A 26,239-nucleotide genomic window follows, 5' to 3' on the forward strand; every position below is an offset into this window, starting at 1 on the left:
TCTTGACTTCTGTAGCCAAGTCTTGCCCCTTACTTGTTTGTCAACACAAACCTGCATAAATCACTGTTAAATACCATCCAGTATAATATCATGAAAATTGCTGTTCCCCTGCTAATTCCCATTTTGTCTTCTTGACTCTATTCCCAGTAATTGCATCAACCAACTAGCTTCCAACATTGAGGGTGATGGCGATTAGCAGATTTTATATAATGTGAGACTGCTCTTCAATGGTGTTAGAACAATGGAGAAATTAATTACTTAGACACCAGAACAGGTAAGTTTGATTCAACTCATCTCATACTTGGCCTGGGGATACAATGAAGGCAACATCATGAGGACAGGCTGGAAAACCCCCACGATGGTTACTGTCAGGAAAAGTCGCATTTGATAACCACATTTCAATCTGGTATGTTTTATCACTCCTGCCAATGGATTGGGGCAGGATAATGCAACATGTAAGGCTGGTAAAGGGACAATCTAGTAATTCATCAGATGACAAAAACCATTTTTAAAAAAGGATTTAAAAGAGTCAGTTTGGTGTAGTAATAAAGGAGCTGACCAGGGATGGGTTCCTGCCAGTTCTAACCTCTTCTATAGAAGAGGTTCCACAAATCTACAGTGCCGTTTAGAACCGGTTCCAGCTCCCTCCCCCTGCCCGTCCGCACATCATCAAGATGAAGAGCGAGATGAGGAATTCTGGGAGTTGAAGTCCACAAGTCTTAAAGCTGTCAAGTTTGAACACCCCTGGGGGTTTTTTTCCTAAAGGGTTAGGGGTGCAAGAGTCTTGTAACTTGACAGTTTTAAGACTTGCACACTTCAATGCCAGAGTTCCTGAGCCAACATTTTGGTTGCTAAGCAAGAGCGTTGTTAAGTGAGTTTCACCACATTTTATAAGTTGCCACGTCCATCCAGCCACATGGCTGGCAAGCCATTCCCACCCAGTCACATGACTGGTAAGCCACTTCCACAAAGCAGGCCACATCTACAGAAGAGGTTCTAAAAAATTGTGAAACCCACCACTGGAGCTGACCGAGAAACTAAGAGACTAAGGGTTCTGGCCAGCAGTGAAATCCTCTGAAATCTGCTACAGGTTCGGTGAGTCTGCTACCGAGCGTGCACTTTGTGTGCTTGAGGCACGCCCCGCAGTGCTAAAAAAAGAACATTTTGAAGCCTTGTGAGTCTGCAAAGGTAAGTAGACGGGGGGGGGGGGGGATCAGCTGTGCCACGCGATTTAGATTAGTTAGAAAGCAGGAAATCCGACAATTCTAGCTAATATAAATCACACGTCACAGCAGATCATTGGAAATACCAGTTTGCCTGAATTGGTAGCATTTTTTTACTACCGGTTCAGGCGAACCGGTCCGAACTGGTAGCATTTTACCCTTGGTTCTGGCCCTCTCTTAAGCATGAAAGCCAGTTGGGTGACTTTGGGCCAGTTGATCTCTGTCAGCCCGACCCACTTCATAGGGTTATTGTGAGGGGGAAAATAGGAGGTGGTCATCATCACGATCATCCGAAAGCAGGAAGGGAGCTTTCACAGAAGAAAAACAGGAGATGCAGCTGTTCTATAAAAGAGACACTGCAGAAATGTTGAAACCAGAAAAACGGTGTCTAGATCCAGCAACCAAGTCATCCTGTTTTTTGCCTTTGATTGGACAACCTTTGAATTCCCACTATTTAACAAAATCTATTTCAAAATGTTCAGCAGATTGGAAATTATTTTGGACCTTAACAGGCCACAGTGAAATATGGAAACAAAGATAAGAGCTTTAATTATTTACTTTGAAATAAGATTCCATTTAATTTTCTGCCTCTGTCGTCCTGGCCAACAGTGGGATTTTTTTGACCTTGGTCCACTTAATAGACACCACATCACATTTCTCTTAGTCGGCTGAGAAAGCAAATGGTTTGATAGGTTACCAATGCCACGTCCCTGATTGTTTTAAATGGTTGAAGAAGGTTTGTGTTGCTTGTTAAAAGGACATAATTGTTTGTCTGCACTTGGAGGTTATGAAAACACTGTTTTCATAGGCTGTTTTACAGGAATCTAGTGGGATTTGTACGTCATCATCTGTTACAATAAATGAACTGGGCACTGTCATTCCCTTTGCAGACATGTGCTATGAATTGTATGAGGAAACGGAACAGAAGCTTGTTCACAGACCAGTTAGACTATCATCTTTTATTTGGAGCTGCCCCAGTTTTGCAATTCAACTTCAAGTCTGTCTATCTGGCTGATTTTGGGCGATAAATGGGCTATCACTCTATTCTGTTCAATTTCTGAAGAAATTCAGAACTGTGGTAATAGTGGTCTCATGTCTTGTCAGATTAGTAATAAATGAACTGCCCAGGGCATAATGAACTATAATTATATATATACTGCTGTAAGTGATCACTTAACAAATATTTATCCCCTGGAGGTGGGGATCTCCTCTACCCAGTCAACCAACCCCAATGTAACAGGCCCCTGTTGGGGGCCCAGACCAAGGAGCAGAGCCAGGTTTTTAGGTTCTTCCAGAAGGCCAGGAGTGTGGAGGCGGATCTCAACTCCCTTACCTCAATAGTGGTTAATACTTGCCCAGTTATGTCTCCAAACCTGTGACTGAAACCCATGAATTCAATTCATCCCCAGGACAATTTCAGCACTGTATATACTTCCAAATTGTTGGGGAGCAGTATTATGTGCCAAAATGTGACTGACTTTATTGCTACTACTAGGAGGAAATGCAGTATAACCAGTAACTGTATCTACAGACAGATTCTGCACCATACTAAAAAAGGGTCATGAGTCTCAGTTGACCAAAGTTATGAGAGGTGGCAGAGGTCATTATCATGAGCCCATCTGGGAGAACCGCAGCACAAGGAAGGTTGCAAAGTGGAATACAACAGGAATAAGATAGCAAAAGCACACATTTGAACAGAAATAAAAGAATAAAGCAGTTATGTTCTGCATGTGCTTACTAAAATCTCTATTTCAAATACATGATTTGAACAAGGGGCAGCAACTATTGCCCCCTTACAACTTGTGGACGACTCAGGGAGTTGAAGTTCACAGGTCATAAAGAGGCCATAGTTGCCCACTTTAATTTAAACATAAGACAATATATAAACAACCAGCACAGTACTAACATTGAAAACGATGACTGATTTTATTACGTACGATGAATGAATGACAGAAATAATTTTAAGGACACTAAAAAAAATGAATGTCAAGTTCTGAATTTAGGACAAGTTGGTAGCTTCAAGAAGGGACCTTGCCTGAAATGGTCAGAAAGAAAAGAAGTAAAAGTAGAGCAATTACAGGAGGAAAAGTTGCATATCCTGGATGAGTCATAGATTAATTTCCCAATAGAATGAATAGAAGCAGACATAAGGAAAGAAGACGTGGAAGCTACTTGGAGGCGATATGCTAGTGGCGATGTGCTGGACCTAGTTTGCACAGGCTCACACCAGCCAATTGTTAAATTTTCTGGAATTTTGTGAGCCAGTTAAAAGCAGAGCTGAGCTGCAGTGCACACTGCACCGATCAGCCCTTTGCCAGCTCATAATGTAGCAGCGCTAATAGGCAGTAGAGCTATTTGTTATACGGTACCGTCAGCACAACACTGAACAGAGGGATAAAAATGATGTTACAAAGCGCTACAGAAACGTGTAGAGTTGCAGTAATGGGAAAATCAAAAAGGATGGTTGGGGGAATGAGGATGTAAAGAAACACCATAGGAGACGCAAATGTTTATAAAAGAAAGATTGCTACAGAAATGTGGATGGGAGAAAGTGATGGATAAAGCATAACAAGAGAAACCGATAGTTGCAAAGAAGTGGTCAACAAAAGTGAGGACTGCTCAATAGTAAAAGAGGAAAAGAAAATGCAAAGTGATTTTGATGGAAACCAATGTGGAATAGTGGAACACTGTAAAAATATTGACAAATATTGACAAATTGTGGCATATAAGTGGATATACTATCACAACATAACTGGTGATACATCATTCAGATATTAAAATCTGGATGTGGCTTCCATGTGAGTAGGTGATTTGTTAAAAGATATGGAGACTTCATTTATACCTGATGTTTAAACAGGTGATTCTAGACTTATGTCTAGTCACTTAGCATCTGCTCGAAGTTATGACAATCCCCCCAAAAGCTAATCACAAACCGATTTTGAATTTCTGATGTCCACGCATGTACACACACACACACACTCACTCACTCACTCACTGGTCAGCATTTTGGGTACTTTGCAATAAGCTCACCTTTATAGCTATTTGCAATGTCCCTCAGTCGAGTGATCATAATTTTCGATGCTTTTTGCCAGTTTCTAGTGTTTATTTCTCATTGCCAGCAAAACATGTTCATTGGGTGAAATCGATTCATTTACTGACTGCATCATTCGCTTAATAACTGCCACATTAGCTTAACAACCATTGCAATAAAGATCATAAAATCGGGTCTGGTCATGTGGTGACCTGCTTAATGACCACAGCGATTTATAGCTGTAATTCTGGGCTTAATTACAGTCATAAATCAAGGACTAGCAGGGTTTCGCAAACTGTGAAGTGCAGGCAAAAACTTTTAGTTAGATTTTGTTACCGAACGGAAAACAGAACCAAAAAACTAATTAGTTAAACTCCTACATTCTTCCAAAAGTTTCATTTTTTCATAGTTTATTTGTGTTTATTTGGATATTTGGATTTTTACGGGAGGTCTGTTTAAGATAACATTAAAGGTCTAATCCAGGGGTGTCCAAACTTGGGAACTTTAAGACTTGTGGACTTCAACTCCCAGAATTCTCCAGCCAGCATGGCTGGCTGGGGAATTCTGGGAGTTGAAGTCCACAAGTCTTAAAGTTCCCAAGTTTGGACACCCCTGGTCTAATGGCAAAAAGTTTAAGAACCCCACCCTACACAAAGGGAAAACAGGGAGAGTGAATGCTAATCCGGTAGGATTTAGTTTGTCAATGGGGAGGAGCTTGGTAGAATTCTAACCAAAGAGTACAGGAAGTGGCAATGAGCAAAATGCAGGGCATCTTTATGCCTACAGAGGTCAGAATGTGGGAAGGAAAGCTTATTGTACGTTTACTGAATTAGAGAAAGAGTAGGACGAAGTAGCTTGAATTATATAATGTTTTGTATGAATATGGAGTTGATTGTTGCTTGCTGAGTAAGAAGAGAGCAGTAAGTGAAGCAAGTGTGAGGCTAAATGGGATGCTTAGTGAATGGCTCAACGTAAGCAGGAAAGAAAACAAAGTTATCATCATGAGTACACACAGTCCTTGACTTACAACCATTCATTCTGTGACCATTTGAAGTTACAACAGCACTGGAAAAAAGTGACTTGTGACTGTTTTTCACACTTAAGATTGTTTCAAAATTCAAGCACTTGGCAACTGGCAAGTTGCAGTGCCCCTTTTACGACCTTCTAACAAGCAAGATCAATAGGGAAGCCAGATTCTTTTAACAACTCTGTGAGTAACTTAAGAACTTGCAGTGATTTGCTTAAAGTGAAGTGAGTGGCAAACTCACTTCACAAACTCACTGTCTTGCTTAGCAACAGAAATTTCGGGCTCAATTGCGGCCATAAGTCAAGGACTACTACATGGCAGGAAAGTTTGTGATGAAGTTCATGGAGTGTTCTTAAATGAGGGGGTACCTTTATAGAGAGACAACGCTGTATTTTTGGATGAAAACTCAAATGATACAGGTCAAATAGAATGTTAGATTGTCTGATGCAATGAGGATGATGAAGCATGGATTAAAAATATATATCTAGGACAGTGATAGCAAATCTTTTTGGCACTGAGTGCCAGAAAGGGAGCACACATGCATACTCATCTGGGCCGCAACCTGGAAGTGGAGCTTCCCAGGGGGCATCCTTGTGCTGGAAACTGAACTTCTGGTTTCCGGCATGCACATGTGCACCAGCAAGCTAGTCTTCCAGTTTCTGGCGCACATGCATATGTGACAATTAGCTGGCTGGAGTGTATGGTCACGCCGAAAAACAGAAGACCAGCTCTTCCCGTTTCCAGCATTGCTGCACGCAAAAAGGCCAGCTGATCATCATGCACACCAGAAACCCGAAAAAGGAACTAGCAACGCCATGCATGCCAGGCCACATGGCTCTGTGTGCCACTTTGGGCATGCATGCCATAGGTTCTACATCATGGATCTAGGAGGCTGTGTTTGTCAGGTGAAATGGAATAAGCACTTGGAAATGAAAAAGTGGAACAATTTGATAAATTTGCATTTCTTGGTAGAAAATGTATTCAAGATAAGTAAATGCAAGGAGACATCTTAAGTTGTGCAAATGCTGACAGAGAGTTAACAAATATGATGAAAGGAACAAGTTCTTGTTGAAAGAACATGGCTGAGTATAAAAACATGCTTTGGTCCACCATCATGTGGAATGAGAGTTGAATACATCAGGAGAATCATAAAAATAAGTTGCATGCAGTGGGAGAAGAACTTAAGAATGTGCATAATAAAAGAAGAAAAGATCAAGAGAGCAACAATGAATGAGCTGTACAGTAACGATTGAGTACAAATGCATGATTTCATATAGAAAGAATAAACAAGGATCAATTCTCTAAACAAATGTATATGAGTGGTTGAGAGGAAGGGAAAAGCTGAGAAAGTCACGGCTGGATAAAATTGAATTCCTCTGAAAGAAAAGATGAGAAGTTTAAAGAAATCAACATATATATGGATGTGATAGAAGTAAGGGATGGCTTGTATGGACAGGAATAGTGTCTGATGCTGTATAGATTATATTTAGCTACAGTTCCTTTCATTGTCTAATCTCATGCCTTTAATTTTTTTAGCTTATTATTCTTACTTATTTCTGCACTTTTTGTAGTGTTGCTTACCCCAAAAGAGAAATGTATGATGGTGTATGCGTATGTGTAATATGTACATATGTCCTAGGCACTGTATTTTCAGTAATGTGCACTAGGGTTCTCAGAACAGTGTTAATAGTAGAGAACAAGACAAGATTAAAGGCAGAAGGATAATAAACTTTAGGAAGTTTATGAATATATAAATTAAAAGCGATGAATTAGCATGGGTAATGACTACTGGGTATTTAAAAAAAAATATGAAGCTTGAGATGAGCAAAAGGAAATTGAAAGGGCCTGTCAAAACATCCCCAGCCTAGTGCTCTCCAGATGCCTTAGGATTATAGAGTTGGGAATTGTGTAATTCTAACACATCTGGACAGCAACAACATGGGATAGGCATTTCTATTCATCTTGTTCATTAGAGATTTAATCTCATCAGTAAGGCGACAGGTTATTTTTCCTTCCGAGCTGGAAGAATAAGAACACAGAAGATCCCATGAACACTTTCCCATTTGAGTCTCCACTAATATAAGGATCGAAGTGTTAAGATAAGTTCAGAATACAGGTAGTCCTGCAGTCACAACCAGGGACGTGCGGTCAGGGGAGGCAGAGCCTCACCGCTCTCATCATGAAAAGAAAAAAAAAGGGAAAAGGGAAAAGGCACACATGGTCCGATTCCCTGCCTTCCTGAAGGGGACCGCGGAGCGCACTCCGCCGGTTTGCGCTCTGCGGTCCCTTTCATGTTGACTCAGGAAGACGGGGAATGGGACCATGTGTGCAGGAGGCTGAGGCAGCCTCAGCCTCCTGCACATGTCCCATTCCCTGCCTTTCTGATGACGTCACCAGCCTCACCAGCCATAAACCTCACCGCACATCACTGGTCACAACAGTAACTACACCTGCCCGTTATGGCTGTAAATTGTAAGTGTCATGAAATGAGTTGTCACGTGGCAATGTTTTTTGTGGCAGCAGTTAAGCGAACGCCACAGTCGTTAAGTAAACCCATTGTTCATGATGGTATGGTTTTGCTGAAAACTAGAAGGGCTGGTTTTTGTAAAACCATCATATCAGAGGTGGTATTCAACAGGTTGTGACCAGTTCTGGAGAACCGCTAGCAGAAATTTTGAGTAGTTCGGAGAACCAGTAAATACTACCTCTAACTGGCCCGCCCCCATCTATTCTCTGCCTCCAAAATCCCAGCTGATTGGGAGGAAATGGGGAATTTACAGTATCCTTCCCCTGCCACACCTACCTAGCCACACCCACCAAGCCACGCCCACAGAACCAGTAGTAAAAAAAATTTGAATCCCACCACTGCATCATATAACTAGTCATGTGAGCCCAGAACCCCCCAAATGGCTGTTAATACAGCCATGTTGCCAAAAGTGCAGTCACGTGACCATGGGTCGGGGGCAACTGTCAGAACTTTGGATCCAGGTTGTAAATCCCCATTTTTTCCAGCAGGTGGTAACTTCCAAGTATCACTAAACAACGGGTCCTAAATCAAAGACTATCTATAGAGTGCAGAAAATGGAATACTAGATCATGACATGAAATAGTACCTTGATAAGCAGGCAATAGGAATCTGCCATGGCCCTCACCTTCCCTGTTGTTGGAGGGTTCCAAATTGGGGGCAGCCCAGAGAATATTTAAATTTCAGTGGGGAAAAAAACCTCTCAAGAACATTTGGCTTTTAAGTATCTTGATTTTTTAAAAAATCCCCATAGGAAAGCATTACAAAATTCTCATTTATCCCACTTTCCCTTTGCTAGCTGAACAAAAATGGAAGTTCTACATATAAGCTGATCCTGCTCCTGCTAGCCCAATCTATTCTTCACCGGGAAAGGCCCTTGCTCAGGATGGGGCTCAAAAGTTGCCAGGTTGGAAAGAACGTAGACAGAATGAACAAGTCCTTCAAACCCACGCCTATCCTTAAAGCCTCCAGCGCTCATTTAAATTATAGCATGTGCAACCATAAGCAATTTTGAGAAATAACAACTCGAAAAGAAGTATAGTCTCCTTCATCAACGTGTGCCAGTCTATTCTTGCAGATAAGTTGTAACTGGTACAACGAACAGGGGAAAAGCCTCTCTTCTTTCCCCTGTTGCCCTAATTTGACAAACGAAGGGTGCATTAGAGGGGCAAATATGTTCTTCCTGTTGTGTAGCTAAATACCCAAGTGAAAAGCCTTGTTCATTACATTTCCATGGTACGCATTTCCAAATTCTTCTTCCCACACATATTCCATAAGGCAAAGCGCTTATTCTTCTTCACAGCAGCCAATTAAATATTTCATTAGTATCTTGGTTTTGTTGGTTGGGAAACGAGAACAAGAGAGGATTGCTTTCCAAAATCTGCAGAGAGTATTTGGAATTCAGTAGCAGTTCCCACCCAGGCCATCCTTCTCACTTCAGGTTCCCACGCCACCGCTACCGTTCTGGCTTAGCATATATAGTCACACTCTGTCTCTTAAAAGGAAATGCTGACTTCTTGAGAAAGATAAAACATCTTTACTTGCCCAAGTTATATATTTGTAGTAAATGGTGTTATTCATGACAAAAATGGTTTTCCAGGCTAAGGAAGTTTACAGTAATGTTCTTTACAATCAAGTGGAACATTTTTGCTATGCTTCACTGTGGATGAAGCTGTTCTGAAGTTATTCGTCATCTGTAACTGTAAAAAGTCCACTGCTTTATTTCTCTCAAACAGAGTCTCAGCATTTCCTCAGATATCATTATAAACACAATAAATTGGACTGCCAACTCTGTTTCTAATGTTCACCTAAAGAAAGACGACAAACAACCCCCCCAAATAGCAAAGCTTGAAGCTGGGGCATTACTTTGTATTTATTCCCCAGCACTTCCAGGACTATGACATTTGACCTACAAGAAGCATTAAATTGGTTTTGAAATTATGGAAGTTGAAGTCATTGCAAGGGGGAGACACTAGATTGCAATGGCTAATAGACTCTGAGACCCTCATCCCTTGCTGCAAATTCATCTATTCCTTTGGACCTATCAAACAGAGTGGCCACTATGCCACAGTTCATAACAGTGAATTTCAACAGGACACCTCGCATGCTTGCCATATCAAGAAACAAGATTTCACTTGACCACAAAGGAGTTGTATTCTGGAAATGGAGATGGGCTTGCCCATTTATGCCTCATGTGGGATTTCTGAATTTTAGTTTCAAGTTCACAGCACCAGATCCCAGAATTTCTAAACAAGATCACCCACAATAGGGAGGAGAGCAAAATGCTTTTGGACCATCTCACTGCGAGAGCTCAAGCCTTAGTTGATCAGGTCATAAGTTGCGAACTATTCGAATGCCCCATTTACTTGCTTACAATTTGCCAGGGAGTCAAGCATTCTGGGCATACAGGATTCTTGCTCTGAAATAATTCTGCGTTAGCTCCCAAGAAAGAGTATTTCAAAGTGCAATTTGTACACGTTTCCCCCAGATATTTATAAGACTTGCCTGTTCCCAAGCAGACTAATACTTTCTGCGCCAGGATATGCACTGAAATGCCAGCCTGCTTACAATAGCCCGAGCCAAAATATAAAGCTGCCCTGCCCTTGCTTAGCACAGCTCAAGACCAGCTGCCTTAAAATCAGCTTATTAATCAAAATGGAAAGGCAGTAGAAGAGAGAGAGAGAAGAAAGAAAGAGAGAGAAAGAATGAGAATGGATAAGACATACAGTGCTTGGCATCTTGGACTTCTTGTTTCCTTGCAGCATCCTCTCAGAGGGGACGGAGAGAATTTCCCACGTGCCTAAGCTTGGGGCTCTCGAAGTCCCAAAGGTGACCAGATGGGCAGTTATTTCCTTCTGCAAACACCTGGAATGATTAAGCTCTACTGTTCAGTAACTGTTGGTGCGATCACAAGCAAGGCTTGGCTAGGGTAGGTTAGGGCTGGGCTGGGCTAGGCTGGGCAGGGAGCTAACAGTTAGTTCCACCCACTAATGTTATCCAACCGGTTACTTTCCTTATTGTTAGGTTTTCCTTTAAAAAACAAACTTTGAAAATCAACAAGACAAGTTTGAACTTTCTGTGGCAGTGATGATAGAGCTCCTTGTGCAAGTTGCCAGAGGGGGAGAATCCATGGGCCCTCTCCACGTTTTCTCAGTCTTTCTACCAAAAGCTAACTCAACCCACATTCTCAAGCTTTAAGTCACTTTCAGCAGAATGGGGTGTCTAAAAAAAAAAGTACTGGGTTAAAAAGGGGGTTGAATGGCCATACCATTTGAACCATTTCCTTTGTCAATTTGCAACACGGTGGAGTGCCTCTCTGACCATGGTTCCTTCCCTTGCTTTACACCAGCTTTTCTCAACATCCTCCGGCAATTGTGGACTACAATGTCTATCAGTCTGGGCCAGCTCAGACAATGACTCTGGCTGTCATGAGGAAAAATGCCCTTAAATGCCCTTAAGACAGGAAAGAATGCTTTCATTTCTGTCCTTTCTCTCTTATCTTAATTTCCCAGATATTTCTTCTCTTTTGTTTCCTTATTTACTTCACTCAGTGACACCATGTCAAGTCTCAGGGGTTGAAAACAATGTGGAAAATGGCAAACTACAATTGCAAAAAAAAGAGAGAGAGAGAGCGCCAGTTTAGTGTCGTGGTTAAGGCACCAGACTAGAAATGGCAGGACAGGGAGTTCTAGTCCTGCCTTAGGCCCAAAGCCAGTTGGGTGGCCTTGGGCCAGCCACTTTCTTGGCCCAAGGAAAAAGAAGGCAAGGGCAAACCTCTTCTAAACTCTTACCAAGAAAATTGCTGCCACGAGTCAAGACTCACTTGAAGGCACCAAGCAAAGAGCAGCTGTTTTTAAGAGCATTCTTTTAATTTGTTTTGGTTTTACGTCGCTTAATTAGTTTATTATAGGTTCCTGATGCATCATAATAATACTTAGAACACCAGAGTGCAGAAATGTGAGAAATTAGACCTTAAAAGAAAGCCTACAGTGCTAAGTTCTGCTGGCTCCTTTTGCAGGCTGAGTGAGTGAATATGAAAAAACCATTTTGGAAACAGTAGCTGTGGATTCTTCCTTTGCAAGAGGCAGTCTTCTATCCAAAGGGCTACTAGAGGTTCATTCAATATCTGAAGTTGTCTCGCTTTGAAGAGCTGCCTTATTAATGGTTGCTTCCGGATAGACTTGCCAAAACACAGCCAGCAATGCCTCTTTAGGATTTAATAGAACAGAAGCTGTTGACAACCCTTATTCATTAGCCAATATACTGTATATACCAGGGGTGTCCAAACTTGGGAACTTTAAGACTTGTGGACTTCAACTCCCAGAATTCCTCAGCCAGCTATGCTGTGCTGGGGAATTCTGGGAGTTGAAGTCCACAAGTCTTAAAGTTCCCAAGTTTGGACACCCCTGGTATATACTGTATATATATATATATTTCTTTTGACTGCTTTTGTTTGGTTTTTCTCTTAACAGTGGTAATCTACTTAAGAAGAACGACCTGGAATGTACCATTTGGATTGTGTGTGTGCATGTGCGTGTGTGAGAGTGTGTGTTTACAAGGAAAGGGGTTTGCAAAGCCTTCGATCACTTTTCTTCTTTCTGACACCCTCCTCCCCTGAGTCTTCTGCTAAATTCCTGAGAGGTGAACCGGTGCACAAGGATTCCTCACACCTGTGCCTACACTATTTTAATTTTAACTTTTTATATAAGAATTTTAGGCTTTGAGAATATCAAGGGATTATTTGAAATTAATGTCAAGCCTCTCCTCTGCGTGGTTGTTTTTCACCTTTCATATTCACGGCAGGAAAATTATTTCCCCCTGCACATCCTCAAGGGGAGGATAACTACAAATAAACACACATTGTTTTTTTAAAATGCTCCTGTAAGTCTGTATGTGCACACAGAGGAACAAGTATGTAGGTATAGTTATAGGCATGCATATGGTTATGAGGACTGGGGAAAAAGAACCAGAAATCTTATGATGAAACCCCCACAGTTTCAACCTTCTACTGTCTACCGTGGACCTCACCCCATTCCTAAGAGGTCCGTAAAGGAGGCGTGCATAAGCACACCAGCGTGCCCACCGTCCCTGTCCTACTGTCCCCATTTACTTGTATTCATTTCCTTTGTTCATGTCCATGTTCATACTTATACCTGCTATCCTGTACGTGTTTCACAAACAAACAAACAAATACATAAATATAGACTGAACCACTACATTTGAAGAGCAATATTTTACACAGGGAAAAATTGTTTGGGTACCCAGAAAACACAAACACTTCTTTGGTTTGTAGATCAACAGGATAAGGAGTAAGGTAAGTCTCATTGCTCTTCCTGTTTTTGTATGTCTGCATAGGTCTGTATTTATTTAAATTATTATTATCACAAGTAGTGGGATGCCATAAGAGCATCTTGTGATTCTAGAGTATCCATGTGTGAATGTTTTTAAAGCGATTGAGTGCTTGGGGAGAAGGCCAGATGGATGAATAAAACAAATACCATAGAAATCCAAATATATCTCACTAAATATCCCAATATAAAGAGCTGGTTTGGTGTAATGGTTGAGGTGCTGGTATAGAAATCAGGAGTTTTGGGCTTCTCAAAGATATGGACACTGGCTGGGTAACTTTAGACCAGCCCTCCCCTCTGTCTCAGTCCAACCCACCTCACAGTGTTATTGTGCGGAAAAGAGGCAGGATATTAGGTATGTTTGTCACCTTGAGCTATACATAAAAGTGGCAGGAAAAATATGATTATTGTTTATTTGAACAAGTTGCTGAAGTTTTCTTTATAATATAATGCATTACACAAAGGTGTAATGTGAACTGTAGACACATTATTGGAAAAACAAATATAATGTGAAAGAGGATGGAGTCAGTTCAAGACTGGTGGTGTAAAGAGCAAGAACTATTAGAAATATAAGCCTTACCTGACAAAAGGTAGCACTTGGAGAGCAGTTACAATTTCCCTCACATTTACATTTCTACTGCAATTATTGTAATTGTTTCTAAGTTGGCATCTACACATATAACTAATAAATAGAACATTTTGCAAAATGCCATGCTCTTCTGTTTTTGTTCATTTTGCTGATTTATTAAACTTTTACATGGTGCATCTTTCCCCTATAAAAGTGATTTGGATGGTTTTATGGGTGATAGCCCCCCCTCCTCCTCCTCCTCCTCCTCCTCCTCCTCCTCCTCCTCCTCCTCCTCCTCCTCCTCCTCCTCCTCCTCCTCCTCCTCCTCCTCCTCCTCCTCCTCCTCCTCCTCCTCCTCCTCTTTATGTGATGCTTGAAGGCCAGGAGGCAAATTGCTAGGCTCAATCAGTTTGCGGTCCAAGAGGCTGTGGGTGGTGGGAGAGAAGAAGACCAGTACTGTCCAAAATGAACTGTCTCCTGATATAATCTAGCAAATGACCTTGGAGAGCACAACTGATCAAATTAAACAACTGATTTGGGGGCAGAAGATTGAAAGTCATTGTTGAAATGAATTCCCAATCTATGATGGATCAAGTTCAGGAGTGGGCTACTGGGAGTTCGGAGGGGTTTGGGAGAACCTCTAGCTAAGATTCTGTGCAGTTCAGAAAACCCTCAAATCCCACTCCTGGCTGACCCCACCCCTCCCAGGAGTCCCCACGTGGCCCATTGTGGATGCAGGTAAGTGCAGGGCATGCATGGAAGCTCAGGGAGGCCTCCAGAGCCTGGGGAGGCTGTTTTCGTCTTCCCAGAGGCTCAAGGAAAGCCTCTGGAGTCCAAGGAGGGCAAAAACACCCTCTCCCCACTGTGGTACAGGAGCCTGGCTAGGCCACACCCACTGCGGCCATGCCCACCCAGCAACTGGACAGAGAACCTCTTGCTAAAATTTTTGAAGCGAGCCACAATCCTATCTAGTCTAGTTCAGCGCTCCTTTACAGACAGGGGCTAACTGGGTACACACGGGATGTTCACAGATCTGGACAGGAGGACAGTAACTCCCTTCCATCTCCCTCAGTATTTTAGGGATACTGTCTTTGATGCAGAGGGCAGGAAATCACCATCAGGATTTGTGGCCACTGATAGCTCGACCCTCCATGAACCTGTCCAATTCTCTTTAAAATCACTCAGGTTTACTGTGGGCACAGTTTAAATATGTGATGTGAAAAATTATTATCTCCTCGGGTTCTACCATTGCTTTTGAAGCAGAAACAATTCTTTCTGTCCATACTATTTTATGTCATCCATCTCATGTCTTCCTCTATTTCACTCCAAGTTATAAAGCCCCAATTGCTTGGGTCTTTCATTGTAGGAGAATTTCTCCAGCATCCACATTATTTAGTTATTCTGTAAATGGGGCACTTTCCTTAGTACTAAAAATAATAATGGTAACCAATACTCTGTAATTAATAAAGGACATCATTATACTAGCAGTTCTATTTTCCGTTCTCATTCTACTTTCCAAACTGATTTTCTCTCCAGTAGCTTCATATTTGAATATTTTCCCGGAGCTGTCCACCATGACCCCAGGATCCTTTTTGCAGCAGCTCAAATCTCATTAATGAAGCATATAAACATCTGGATAGATTATCTGGAAGGGAAGGTGCAAGCTGACAATCTTGGCATCTTTGTGGTTCTCACTGAGGCATACAATTATCACTTAATTGCACTCAACAAGTCATTTTCTTTCAGACAGTAGCTACCCAAGCAGCTGCTGTACTTACTTCACTGTTCTTGTGTAACCTTCCCGTGAACCGGGATGGACTGAACAGGAGTAGTTCTTCTGCACACAGAGCAACTGTTTTAGCAGACAATTCCCATGCTCAATTACTATTCATATTAGCTGTTCCTCTGGTTTGTAGCACTCAGAGATGCAAACCAACATAGCCATCAAGAGGCCCGGCTGTAGAAGGGAGAAAGACACAAAATGAGGATTGGCTAGCTGTTCAGCCAGGGCTCTAGAAGTGCTTATTTCAGAAAGGCACCAAACTTAGCATCTTTTGTTTGCAAGAAATATAGCAGATGATGCCCTTGGTTTTGGAGTCAGACCTGGACTTCCTTTTCATGTTCTTTAGCTTCTCTATAGCTCCTGGTTAATCTTTTCAAGGTGGAGTGTTGTCATTTGGCATCTGGAACTCTTTGTTCTGTGTGTGCAGATTTCTATCTGCCTCCTTCTCATCTAATGTGATACCAGAAATAATGCCACCAACTCCAAGCTATTCATGACGAAGAAGCTTTCTTCATAAGTCATTTGGTTGCTGCATCTTCCCATAAGGCACCACTATTAGAACTTTGCTCGGAGTTCAGGACAGTGAGACAGGATAGAAGAGTTTAAGTATTAATGAAACCTGGGTTTCCCATTGACTTTGCTTGTCAGAAGATCACAAAAGGTGATCACATGTCCCCTGGACACTGGAACGGTCATAAATATGAACCAGTTGCCAAACACATCAGATTTTGATCACATGACCATGAAGATGCTGCAACAGTCATAAGTGTGAAAAATAGTCATAAGTCACTTTTTCCAGTACTGTTCTAACTTTGACCGGTCACTAAATAAATGGTCGTAAGTCGAGGATGACTTGTATTGGGCTCTCATAGTGAAACAATGTTGGGTTTTGGAAAAACCCCAAAGCTAAAGTAATTTAAGTTTCTGGGTTGAGTCCTTAGAGCCATCTTCATTAGACCCTCACGATGATCAGTTCTTTGAGGCTGAGTGGAGTCAACCAAGAGACAATGATCACCAGGTTGGGTTGCTTAGAAGTGCCAGATGCTGATGCAAGCCAAGTGGAATAAGTAGGTAGGGGCTAGACTACCATATTTTTTGGAGTATAAGACGCACCTTTTTCCCTCAAAAAAGAGGCTGAAAAAATCTGGGTGCCTCTTATACACTGAATACAGCATTTTTTGCCACCTGAAACTCCGCCCCCTTCACCAAAATGGCCGTGCATAGCTTGTAGGAAGCTTTTAGAGAGCTCCTGGGGGAGGGCAGAAATGAGTGAAAAACGGCCCATTTTTGCCCCCCAAGACCCCAGCAGCACTCTATAAGCTTCTTAAAGGCTATCCATGCCCTTTTTTTGACAAAAAAACAGCCCCATTTTTGTGAAAAACGGGCTGGTTTCTGCTTGTTTTTGGGCCCCCACCCCCCAGGAGAACTCTACAAGCCTCCTAAGGGCTATTGATGCCCTTTTTTGGAAAAAAATGGGCCTATTTTCATGAAAAACAGACCATTTTGGGGAGATTTTCAGAGTGCAAAAACTTTTTAAAAAATTTTCCTCTTCAAAACCTTGCTGCGTCTTATACTCTGGTGCATCTTATACTCTGAAAAATATGGTACTTTGTCGCCTCTCTTCATTAGAAGACTAGGTTAGTCTCTTTAAAGTGTGAGAACTTGGACTTCCCCACCTCCTCTTTTTCCAAACACTTCTAGCACTAGAGCAGTGGTTCTCAACCGGTGGGTCGGGGCCCCTTTGGGGGTCGAACGACCCTTTCACAGGGGTCGCCTAAGACCATCGGAAAATACATATTTTTGAAAAAATATGGAAAACATAAAATAATTTTATGGTTGGGGGTCACCACAACATGAGGAACTGTATTAAAGGGTCGCGGCATTAGGAAGGTTGAGACCCACTGCACTAGCGCATATATTGACTAAAAGTTAACCTGTGCTTTCACGGCTTGGATCTCTCTACATTAATCTGAGACTTTCCTCTGCTGTCACACAGCACTCAGAAGCAGAAAAGATGACATAGCTTTTTGAATACAGAAATCTTTCTGCGAATGAAACTATGCTATGCCATGCAAGGTCTTTTCAAAATGTCTTGACAAGGAGGAGCCAAGGAGTCACTATTTCTCTTTGCATGGAAACAGCTTGTAAGTAATAGGATTATGAACAATTGCATCAAGCCTGTGAAGCAAGATTTTCTAAACAGCTTTAGGGCAATTGCTTCACCTACAAAAGTAACTCTTGCAGAATTCTTTGTTATTATAAAATACTATGGAAAAATCATGAATCGGCTGGTATCCCTGTTAGATTGACGGCCACGTCACGTATTGTGACTTGTTCTTATGTCTACTTCCCACTCTGTGGACTGTATTCCAGTGTTTTTGATTAGAGTTTTTGTAGAATCATAGCATATATAGACACTACCATACTCATTGTTATACACTGTTATTTGTTATAAATTGTTATTTGGATGGCATTTGACAATAGTAAAATAAACACTCACTGACTGACTGATTGATCGATTTGGGCTTAACTCTTAATGACCACATAGGCCACAAGGTCCTCAATTTGACCTTAAGGGCTTCGAATGATTCACCCATCCCTACTGTGATTTCATATACTTTGCTGCTTATCATCCTCTTTTCTTTCCTTCTACTGTTCCCAGCATCCCTTAGAGTGCCCCAGGCAAAATGGTTGCCTACATGATTCTGATCTTCGTAGATATAGACCCATAATGGCATCTGAATATATTTACAATAATAATACAATAGTAGAGTTGGGAGGGACCTTGGAGGTCTTCTAGTCCAACCCACTGCCTAGGCAGGAAACCCTATACCATTTCAGACAAATAGCGATCCAACATTTTCTTAAAGACTTCCAGTGTTGGGGCATTCACAACTTCTGGAGGCAAGCTGTTCCACTGATTAATTGTTCTAACTGTCAGGAAATTTCTCCTCAGTTCTAAGTTGCTTCTGTCCTTGATTAGTTTCCACCCATTGCTTCTTGTTCTACCCTCAGGTGCCTCGGAGAATATTTGATTCCCTCTTCTTTGTGGCAACCCCTGAGATATTGGAACACTGCTATCATGTCTCCCCTAGTCCTTCTTTCTCTTAAGCTAGACATACCCAGTTCCTGCAACCGTTCTTCATATGTTTTAGTCTCCAGTCCCCTAATCATCTTTGTTGCTGTTCTCTGCACTTTCTAGAGTCTCCACATCTTTTTTACATCGTGGCGACCAGAACTGAATGCAGTATTCCAAGTGTGGCCTTACTAAGGTATTTCCCAAGGCCTTTATTTCTCCCCTATCAAGTGCTAGTCTGTGGTGGATTTCTTGACTGCTAGTTATTTTACTGTTGACAGCTGATCCAAAAAAGCAGAAACTGTCCATTGCTTCAACGTCTTCACAGTCAAATCTAAGGCAGGTTGTTAAACCTTAATGCAGGTTATTGATGTTTTTCTTCCATTTTTAAAACCACACTCTTCTTCCAATCCAGACTTCTTTAAAATATATTAAGCATACAAACCTGAACAAATAAGGATACAACGTACAGCCTTGTCTCCTTGCTTTGCTGACCTGGAGCCAATCTGTTTTACCATATTCTGTCTGTATAGAGGTTTCCTATTCTGTTTTGAATGATGATACAATATGTTGGGATTCCCATTTTTGTAAGAACATTCCACAGCTTAATCTAGTTAACACAATCAAAGACCTTTTTATTTAGGCTTCTTTTTGGATTTCTTTGATGTATTCAATTATCCAGCATGCATCAGCAATAGTTATTGTTGAGAAAACAGCAGTCTCTTTTCTAAAACCATCTTGAACATCTGGCATTTTCCTTTCTATGTGGAGCTTTAATCTAATTGTATGCACCAAAGCATTATTTTGCTAGCATGTGAGATTATGGATAAGGTGTGATACTATGTACACACGGTTGAGCTTCCTTTCTTTCCTCTGTTTGTCCCACAGTTTGTTTTACTTTTGGAAGGAACACTTGTCTTGAAAGGGAAGTTTTCTGAGCCAAGAAACAGAGGAATAGTTTGACATTTTGAAGAATTGCAAGCCCCTGGTTAGAATGCCATTTTATCCTCATCTCATGCCAAATCAAAATTACTTCTTTACTTAGCAATTCCCAAGTACAGAGCCCAACCAGACTGTGGGAACCAAACTTCAACACACAGATGGAACAGCAACCATCAAGCATCTAAGAGTAGCGGATTATTCGTGAGAAACATTGAGTTTCCACTCCCTGTCTCCTCTGCCACTTGTGATGACCTCCTCACTCTGGATTATAAGAGGACCAATCATAGGTATATCATGATGATGATGATGATGATGATGATGATGATGATGATGATGATGATGATGATCATCATCATCATCATCATCATCATCATCATCATCATCTTGAGTCAGTCTTGACTCTTGCCAACTGCCTAAAAACTTTCTGCAGTTTTCTTGGGAAGATTTTTCAGAAGTAGTTTGTCATTTCCTGCCTCTCAATCAGGGGTGAAATTCAGCAGGTTCTAGGAAATTTTGAGTAGTTTGGAGAACCAGCAAATACCACCTCTGGCTGACCCCGGAGTGCGGTGGGAATGAGGATTTTACAGTATCCTTCCCCTGCCATGCCCAGCAAGCGACGCCCACAGAACGGTAGTAAAAAAAATTGAATTTCACCGCTGCTCTCAATGCTAGGAAAGATTGACTGGTTAGCTTTATGCCTAACATGGAACTAAAATTCATGGTCTTTCAATTTGAGTCTGGTGCCTGCAAATCTGAGTAAGTCTCCTTTAGCTATCCCAATGTGATTCCTTTCAGAAGCGTTGGATTCCAGTGCCCAGATGTTCATGAATTATGGAAGATGAACTCCAATGTATCTAGAGGGCATCAAGCTAAGTAAAGGCAGCCTGTTGTTAGAAGATGCTCTAATCAAGAAGCGCTGACTCCCCAGAGGATAGATATGTGTCCTTAAATGCAGAAGTTGTTTGGTAGGATATTGCAAAGCATAAAGCTCCTCTGTCCATGGATCCCACGAGTTCTAAACTTTTACACATTTCCTTGCTGACTCCTCCATGTCTGCAAACAAGGGATTAATAAAGAGTATTTTAGAGACCATTAAGTTGTACGATGTTTAAGCGAGCCAGAGTCTTTTGGATGCTAAACTAAATAGCCACCTGAATTGCTTGTATTTGCTCAGCATCTTTGCTCAGCAGGCTTCTGAGGTTAACTTTAATGTTATAAGGACATGAAATAAACTGAAACATAAAAATAAATTATAAGAGTTATGAATAGCAGTTTAACTTTGTGGGGCCTAGCCTAGAATAGTTTGGGATAATGTGTAATGAAATGAAAAAAGCAGACTTAAACAACAGAGCTTACTTAGTCAAGTAATCGGAAGTATCTGGAGAATCCTACTGCAAGAGAAAGTTCTACAGAAGCCTCCAACTAAGGACTCTAAAAAGAAAACTCAATGCATATGCAAATATTTTATACCAGGTGTAGCCTTTCCTCGGGAAGCATTAGCTAAGCTAGTCCTTCCTCCAGCCCATGTTAGATTTGCAATCAAAAAGTCCAACTTAAACATACTAGCAGGTCCTAAAGCAGATGTATTTTTTTCAGTTCCTGGCATCTCGTCTAAGGCTGAAGATGCTCTTTGACAAGATATAGAACAGTGAACAATTGTTTCCAAGCCTGGCGTGGGAGGGTATAGGGCTGGGCAAAGAATTGTAGCGAAACCGATGAGAAAGGACTACTCCTAATCAGAATAAGATCTCTTTTTCACAAAGAGTCAGTTATATATGAATGACTGGAGTGAAAACCATTACCTAAATTTGTCCTTTATTTCCTCCACCACCTCTGCTCCCAGGACCATCTCCAGATTTTTTTTTGTACTCCAGCAGATGTGCAAAATCTTTTATTTTCTCTTTGAAGGCATAGCCTCTAAAGTTCTATTCTACAAAATATTCTTTTTTAAAAGGTAGATCCGGGGAAAGGAAAATAAATTAAGTCACATGTATAACTGGAGCCATTTGTCATTCCCCGGCAGGTATAAATGCTAAATGCTGGAGCAGAGAGCTGTTCTCTGGGAAGCTAATCAAATGCTAATGTGGCAAGCCACTGAGATCTGCTCCATATCTGAAGAATTGCTTATGGCCTCAGGAACAGGGTCAGCACCAATTTAGGAGCTGCTCTTCAGGAGTAGAAATTCTCTAACCTATATGTTAAATATGCAAATAGGGAGTGAAGCTGAGGGAAGGCTTCACTCAGATCCGGGGTTAAATAGAACATTAGCATAACCGCTGCTCATTGGTCCATTTGAGCGGCGGAGAAAAATAAAGCAATGTTAGTGGCCAAGCTGCCTGTCAGTGCCCTTTAAAAAGAGAGTGCTGTCTCTCTCAGCTGGCTGAGCTGCTGGCAAAATAAAGAGCTGAAGTCATTTTGGTGTCCTGCCCCTTCATTCACCCCCAACTTAACACTATATAACACCATGATTCAAGGGTGGGAGAAACTCTACAAAGATTCTTTCTCCAGTAAGATAAAACCAGGCAAGAAGCTTTGGCCTGCTTATTTGTTGTGCGTCGCTGATCCTGCTGCTCTTTTTGTGGCAGCCATTTGCGTGACAGAAGGGGCGCGGTGTCTAGGGTTGCGGGAGTGGCCATTAGGTAAGAGCATGTGGGGTGCATGGGGCATGTTTTCCCCTCCCTTCCCCCTCCCTCTGGCCTCACCTTCTTACCTTGTGTTCTTTGCGCAGCAAGCAATCAGAGAAATGGCGGGAACTGGCTGCCATGCATTTAAATATTTTCAGGGAGGTCTTATTTTCAAGGAAACAGGGTATTACTGTTATTTATATATTATTAACTTATTTACAGAGAGTTGCATAATCATATTTTGGATGGCTCAAAAATTGCCATTATAAAATGAATAACTTTTTTTTTTAAGAAAAAAGCTAGTCGGAGTAAATATATTTATTACTGATAGGTTACCTTTTATTTTAATGGTCTAAAGGAATTCAAAACAACCATTCTTTTCTGTGGTCAATAAATTGGTGTATTTCAGGAGTTAGATACCACTAGGAAAAAGTAATCTCCCTAGTAACAACTAGGCTCATGTGGTTTGATAGATTATTATTATTATTATTTATTTTACAAGGCTTAAAATTGCTCTGATTGAAGCCAGCTCTGAGCAGTAGGCAATTTCTATTCATTGTAAATTCAAACACAAAAAAAATGATACCATTCACATATGTGATAAACCAATATAACACATTCATCTAAAAAAGATACAAGAATCCTGTTAAATTAAAATAACTTAGGAGGACATTTGAAATATTTAAGGATGGTACAGCGGGACGTAATCCATGAAATAATCTGGTCTCAAGACATTCTGGACTGTAATGGTTTAACTTCAATCTGAGCCTATAATAGACCAGTGCAGCCAAAAAGGGGAAAGGTATAATAATGCGGTCAGAAAAATTGATCTTCCCTTCGTACTTCAGATCAAGTTACTTTAAAGGCAGCTGACATACAACAAGATTTCCATGCTTACAATTGCAGGTGTGCCTTAAACGCTACAAAGCACTCAGTGGTGAATCCCCTTGACGGCAATTTTGCTTTAGAGCAAATGCATGATGGGCCTAACTTCCATCAGAGGCAGTGCTTCCCATTCTTCAGTTATTGGTGTCATATCATGTTCTATGATAATTTTGTAGCTGTTGAGGCTTTTTTTGGCTGTGCCTCGTATCGGTTAAGTGCTCCTTCAGTCCAAATGCAAAAAACAAAACAAAAAGTGAAATGAATTCCCGGGATTGTAAAACAGAAAGAATGCCTCAGCGGAGAGCTGAAATGGCATCTTGCTTTGTGCAGTGAAGATGCAAGCACATAATTAGTCTCCCTGGCCTGGAGCTGGCCATCTTGAGTGGAAATGGAGAACTCTCTTATTGAAATGAAGGGGGAGAGGGAGGCCTACGCCATCTCAGAAGGTGGAAATATAAGCCCTCACTCAGCTGCTGCTAAATATGGAGAACAGAAGAATCTAATAGAACAAAAGCAAAAGGGTCTTTACTTTCCTGAATAGATAGGAGAATCATCTTAGATTCATGGTGAATCTAAGCAGCACCTTGCTTTCTTTTTGTCTCCTCAGGTAACCATGTTTTAAATTCAAGTTCCTCTTGCTTTGGGCTGAGTACAATATCTTTTGCCAAAGGAGCATATCTCTTTGCAAGACTTTTCATGATATGGTGGTTTATTGGTTGCCTTCTTTTGCTTTAAGGTGCTGCAGAAAGTTCTAATCAAATGCATTTAATAAAAAAGTTCTAATCGTGTATTTAATAAAAAGCTTGTGTGGTTTAGACAAGAATATTTCTTTACATAATTGGCTTAAGGCTGATCTTTCTTTTTGCTTTCCTATTTGTAACATTTTCAGCTCACGCATTAAAAAAAGAGCCTCAAGAAACAATCGCCCAACCCCTTCTCTTCTGGCTAGGCATGTTGTGGTTTTGTGCTCAGCAGCTTTTTGTGAGTTGAATGGCATGTTGAAGATTCCCAAAAGGAATAGAGGAACATGATAGCATTGTTCCAATATCTCAGGGGTTGCCACGCAGAAGAGGGAGTCAAGCTATTCTCCAAGGCACCTGAGGGTAGAACAAGAAGCAATGGGTGGAAACTAATCAAGGAGAGAAGCAACTTAGAACTGAGGGGAAACTTCCTGACAGTTAGAACAATTAATCAGTGGAACAGCTTGCCTCCAGAGGTTGTGAAAGCCCCAACACTGGAAGTCTTTAAGAAGATGTTGGATAGCCATCTGTCTGAAACGGTATAGGGTTTCCTGCCTAGGCAGGGGGTTGGACTAGAAGACCTCCAAGGTCCCTTCCAACTCTGCTATTGTATTGTATAATTGTAACATAAGGATTTCAGGAGTGGGATTAGTGAGAGGGATAAATTCAAAGACTAACCCAGGAGTTAGCTCCAACATTCTTGAACAACCAAAAAGAGACACAAGACTTTATCCTATGGGTGCCTAAAGCTGGATTTCATGGGAAGACTATTCTATAGGACAGGAGTTATCACAAAAAGTCCTTCCCACGCTTCATTGGATGGTGGAGCTTCTGCAAAGATCACCAAGCTTTCCAGTGATTGACAAGATCTGTAACAGTGAAGGTATCTATTAAGGATCCTGGTCCCAATTTTAAGATCTTGAGCCCCCAACTAAAGAGTCAGCAGACTACTTAGCCTGGTAGTCAGCAGACCAACTTGGTCACTCCATTTTTGATGTCTTTATGCTACATCTTGATGTAAAACCTTTCTATTCTGAAATTTTCCAGCCACAATATCTTTCATTCACTAAAATATGGGTTCATGGAAGTTAACAGGTTTCTTAATTCTACGGCTATCATAGAACATTTTCTAAAACTTACAGATTGAAAACCTTTTTGAAAAAGCTCTATTAATGTTTTTCTTGATTAACTCTTTAGCTGGAATGATGGAGTAGACTAACATCTATACTTCCACCTTGAAATAAAGGCTTTCTAGTAAACAAAACGTGTTAAACTTCCTCAATTTGCAACTTTGGGAACTCAGTCATATTTCTACAAATGTGCAATATCTTAGCTGATTGTACGTCAACATATTTCTATCACTGGTAATGAAGACATTAGGTAGTTTTGTCACTTGAGAGCTGTTTCAAATGGTTAATTCGAGTTCACATAATATAATTTGATTCAGGAACTAACTAGTCTCAAGCATTTGAAGCAGGGAGCCTAATGGTGAAGGCTTAGTCAAATTGTTCTCACATTTTCATGTTTTAATTTGAATTATGGGACTATCAATGAAGATGTCATTATCATTTATTATAGTTATATAAAAGCTACACCTATTAGAAAGAATGTAATAGATCTTGTTGCCTAGTTTGTAAGTATTTGTTAACTGATTACTAACAATTTTGTACATGTTTATTATCAATTCAGTCCATCTCAGAGTTCATTCATCCTTATTCTTAGACGCATAAAACTGCACACTGAATAGGCCTGCATAGAATTAATGACATACCTTACTTGTTTTTAATCATTTTAAACTTAATTTACAGCAGCATTCTATACATTTTAACAAAAATAGTTCCACTGAATGACATCTCAAAATAATCAGTTTTGATCCCATCTTATTTTTGATGGGTTGGTCCATAAATATTGATACAGTTTAATTATAAATTCACCTGATTGTCGGATGAAGCACATCTGGTAAATGGCTATCAATGAGTGAATTCCAGCATTTTTGAAATGGTGTCTACTTCAAAAGGAATGGGCTACCTCTGTCAGGCGCTGTCAGGATAGGAACCTAATATCCTTTGAAGATTTCGTGAAGGAAGGACAAGGAAACTACTATATTCACATTGTTTAGGCTCTCCATTGCTGATTGCTAGCAAGAATTCAGGCTTGGTGTCAGTTTGCCTACACATCAAGCAGCTCCTATGCCTCTGCCTTCATTCATCCTACTAATAATAGTGTTGGGTTCCTACTTAACTACCACCCAACAGCACTGGCAGGCTTAGCTTCAATCAGCAGCCACTGAATCCATCAGTGAACAAAAGAATATTCATTTTGCCTTGTAACCAACCTGCAGTGAACCCCCTCCACCCCCTGGAACCAAACAATAAAGATAACATACACTTCATCATAAGGGTCTTTATGCTAAGTTTCTTCTTCAAAGCTTTCAGTCCTCTATCTAGAAACCAGCACCAAATCTCTGA

At 41.0% G+C, this 26,239-nt stretch overlaps 1 protein-coding gene across 1 annotated transcript in view; it reads right to left on the reverse strand.

Annotated features, from left to right (window-relative positions):
- The window catches only part of PKP3 (plakophilin 3), an 80,367-nt gene extending 69,680 nt beyond the window's left edge, over positions 1-10,687 (reverse strand). The window contains exon 1 of the mRNA XM_081936841.1: positions 10,532-10,687. Coding sequence (XP_081792967.1) covers positions 10,532-10,570 — 39 coding nt within the window. The 5' untranslated portion in view covers positions 10,571-10,687. The remainder of the gene's footprint in view (positions 1-10,531) is intronic.
- Between the last annotated feature and the right edge of the window lie 15,552 nt (positions 10,688-26,239).

This window comes from Natrix helvetica (assembly GCF_964273705.1).
Source record: "Natrix helvetica genome assembly, chromosome: 1".
Taxonomy (NCBI): domain Eukaryota; kingdom Metazoa; phylum Chordata; class Lepidosauria; order Squamata; family Natricidae; genus Natrix; species Natrix helvetica.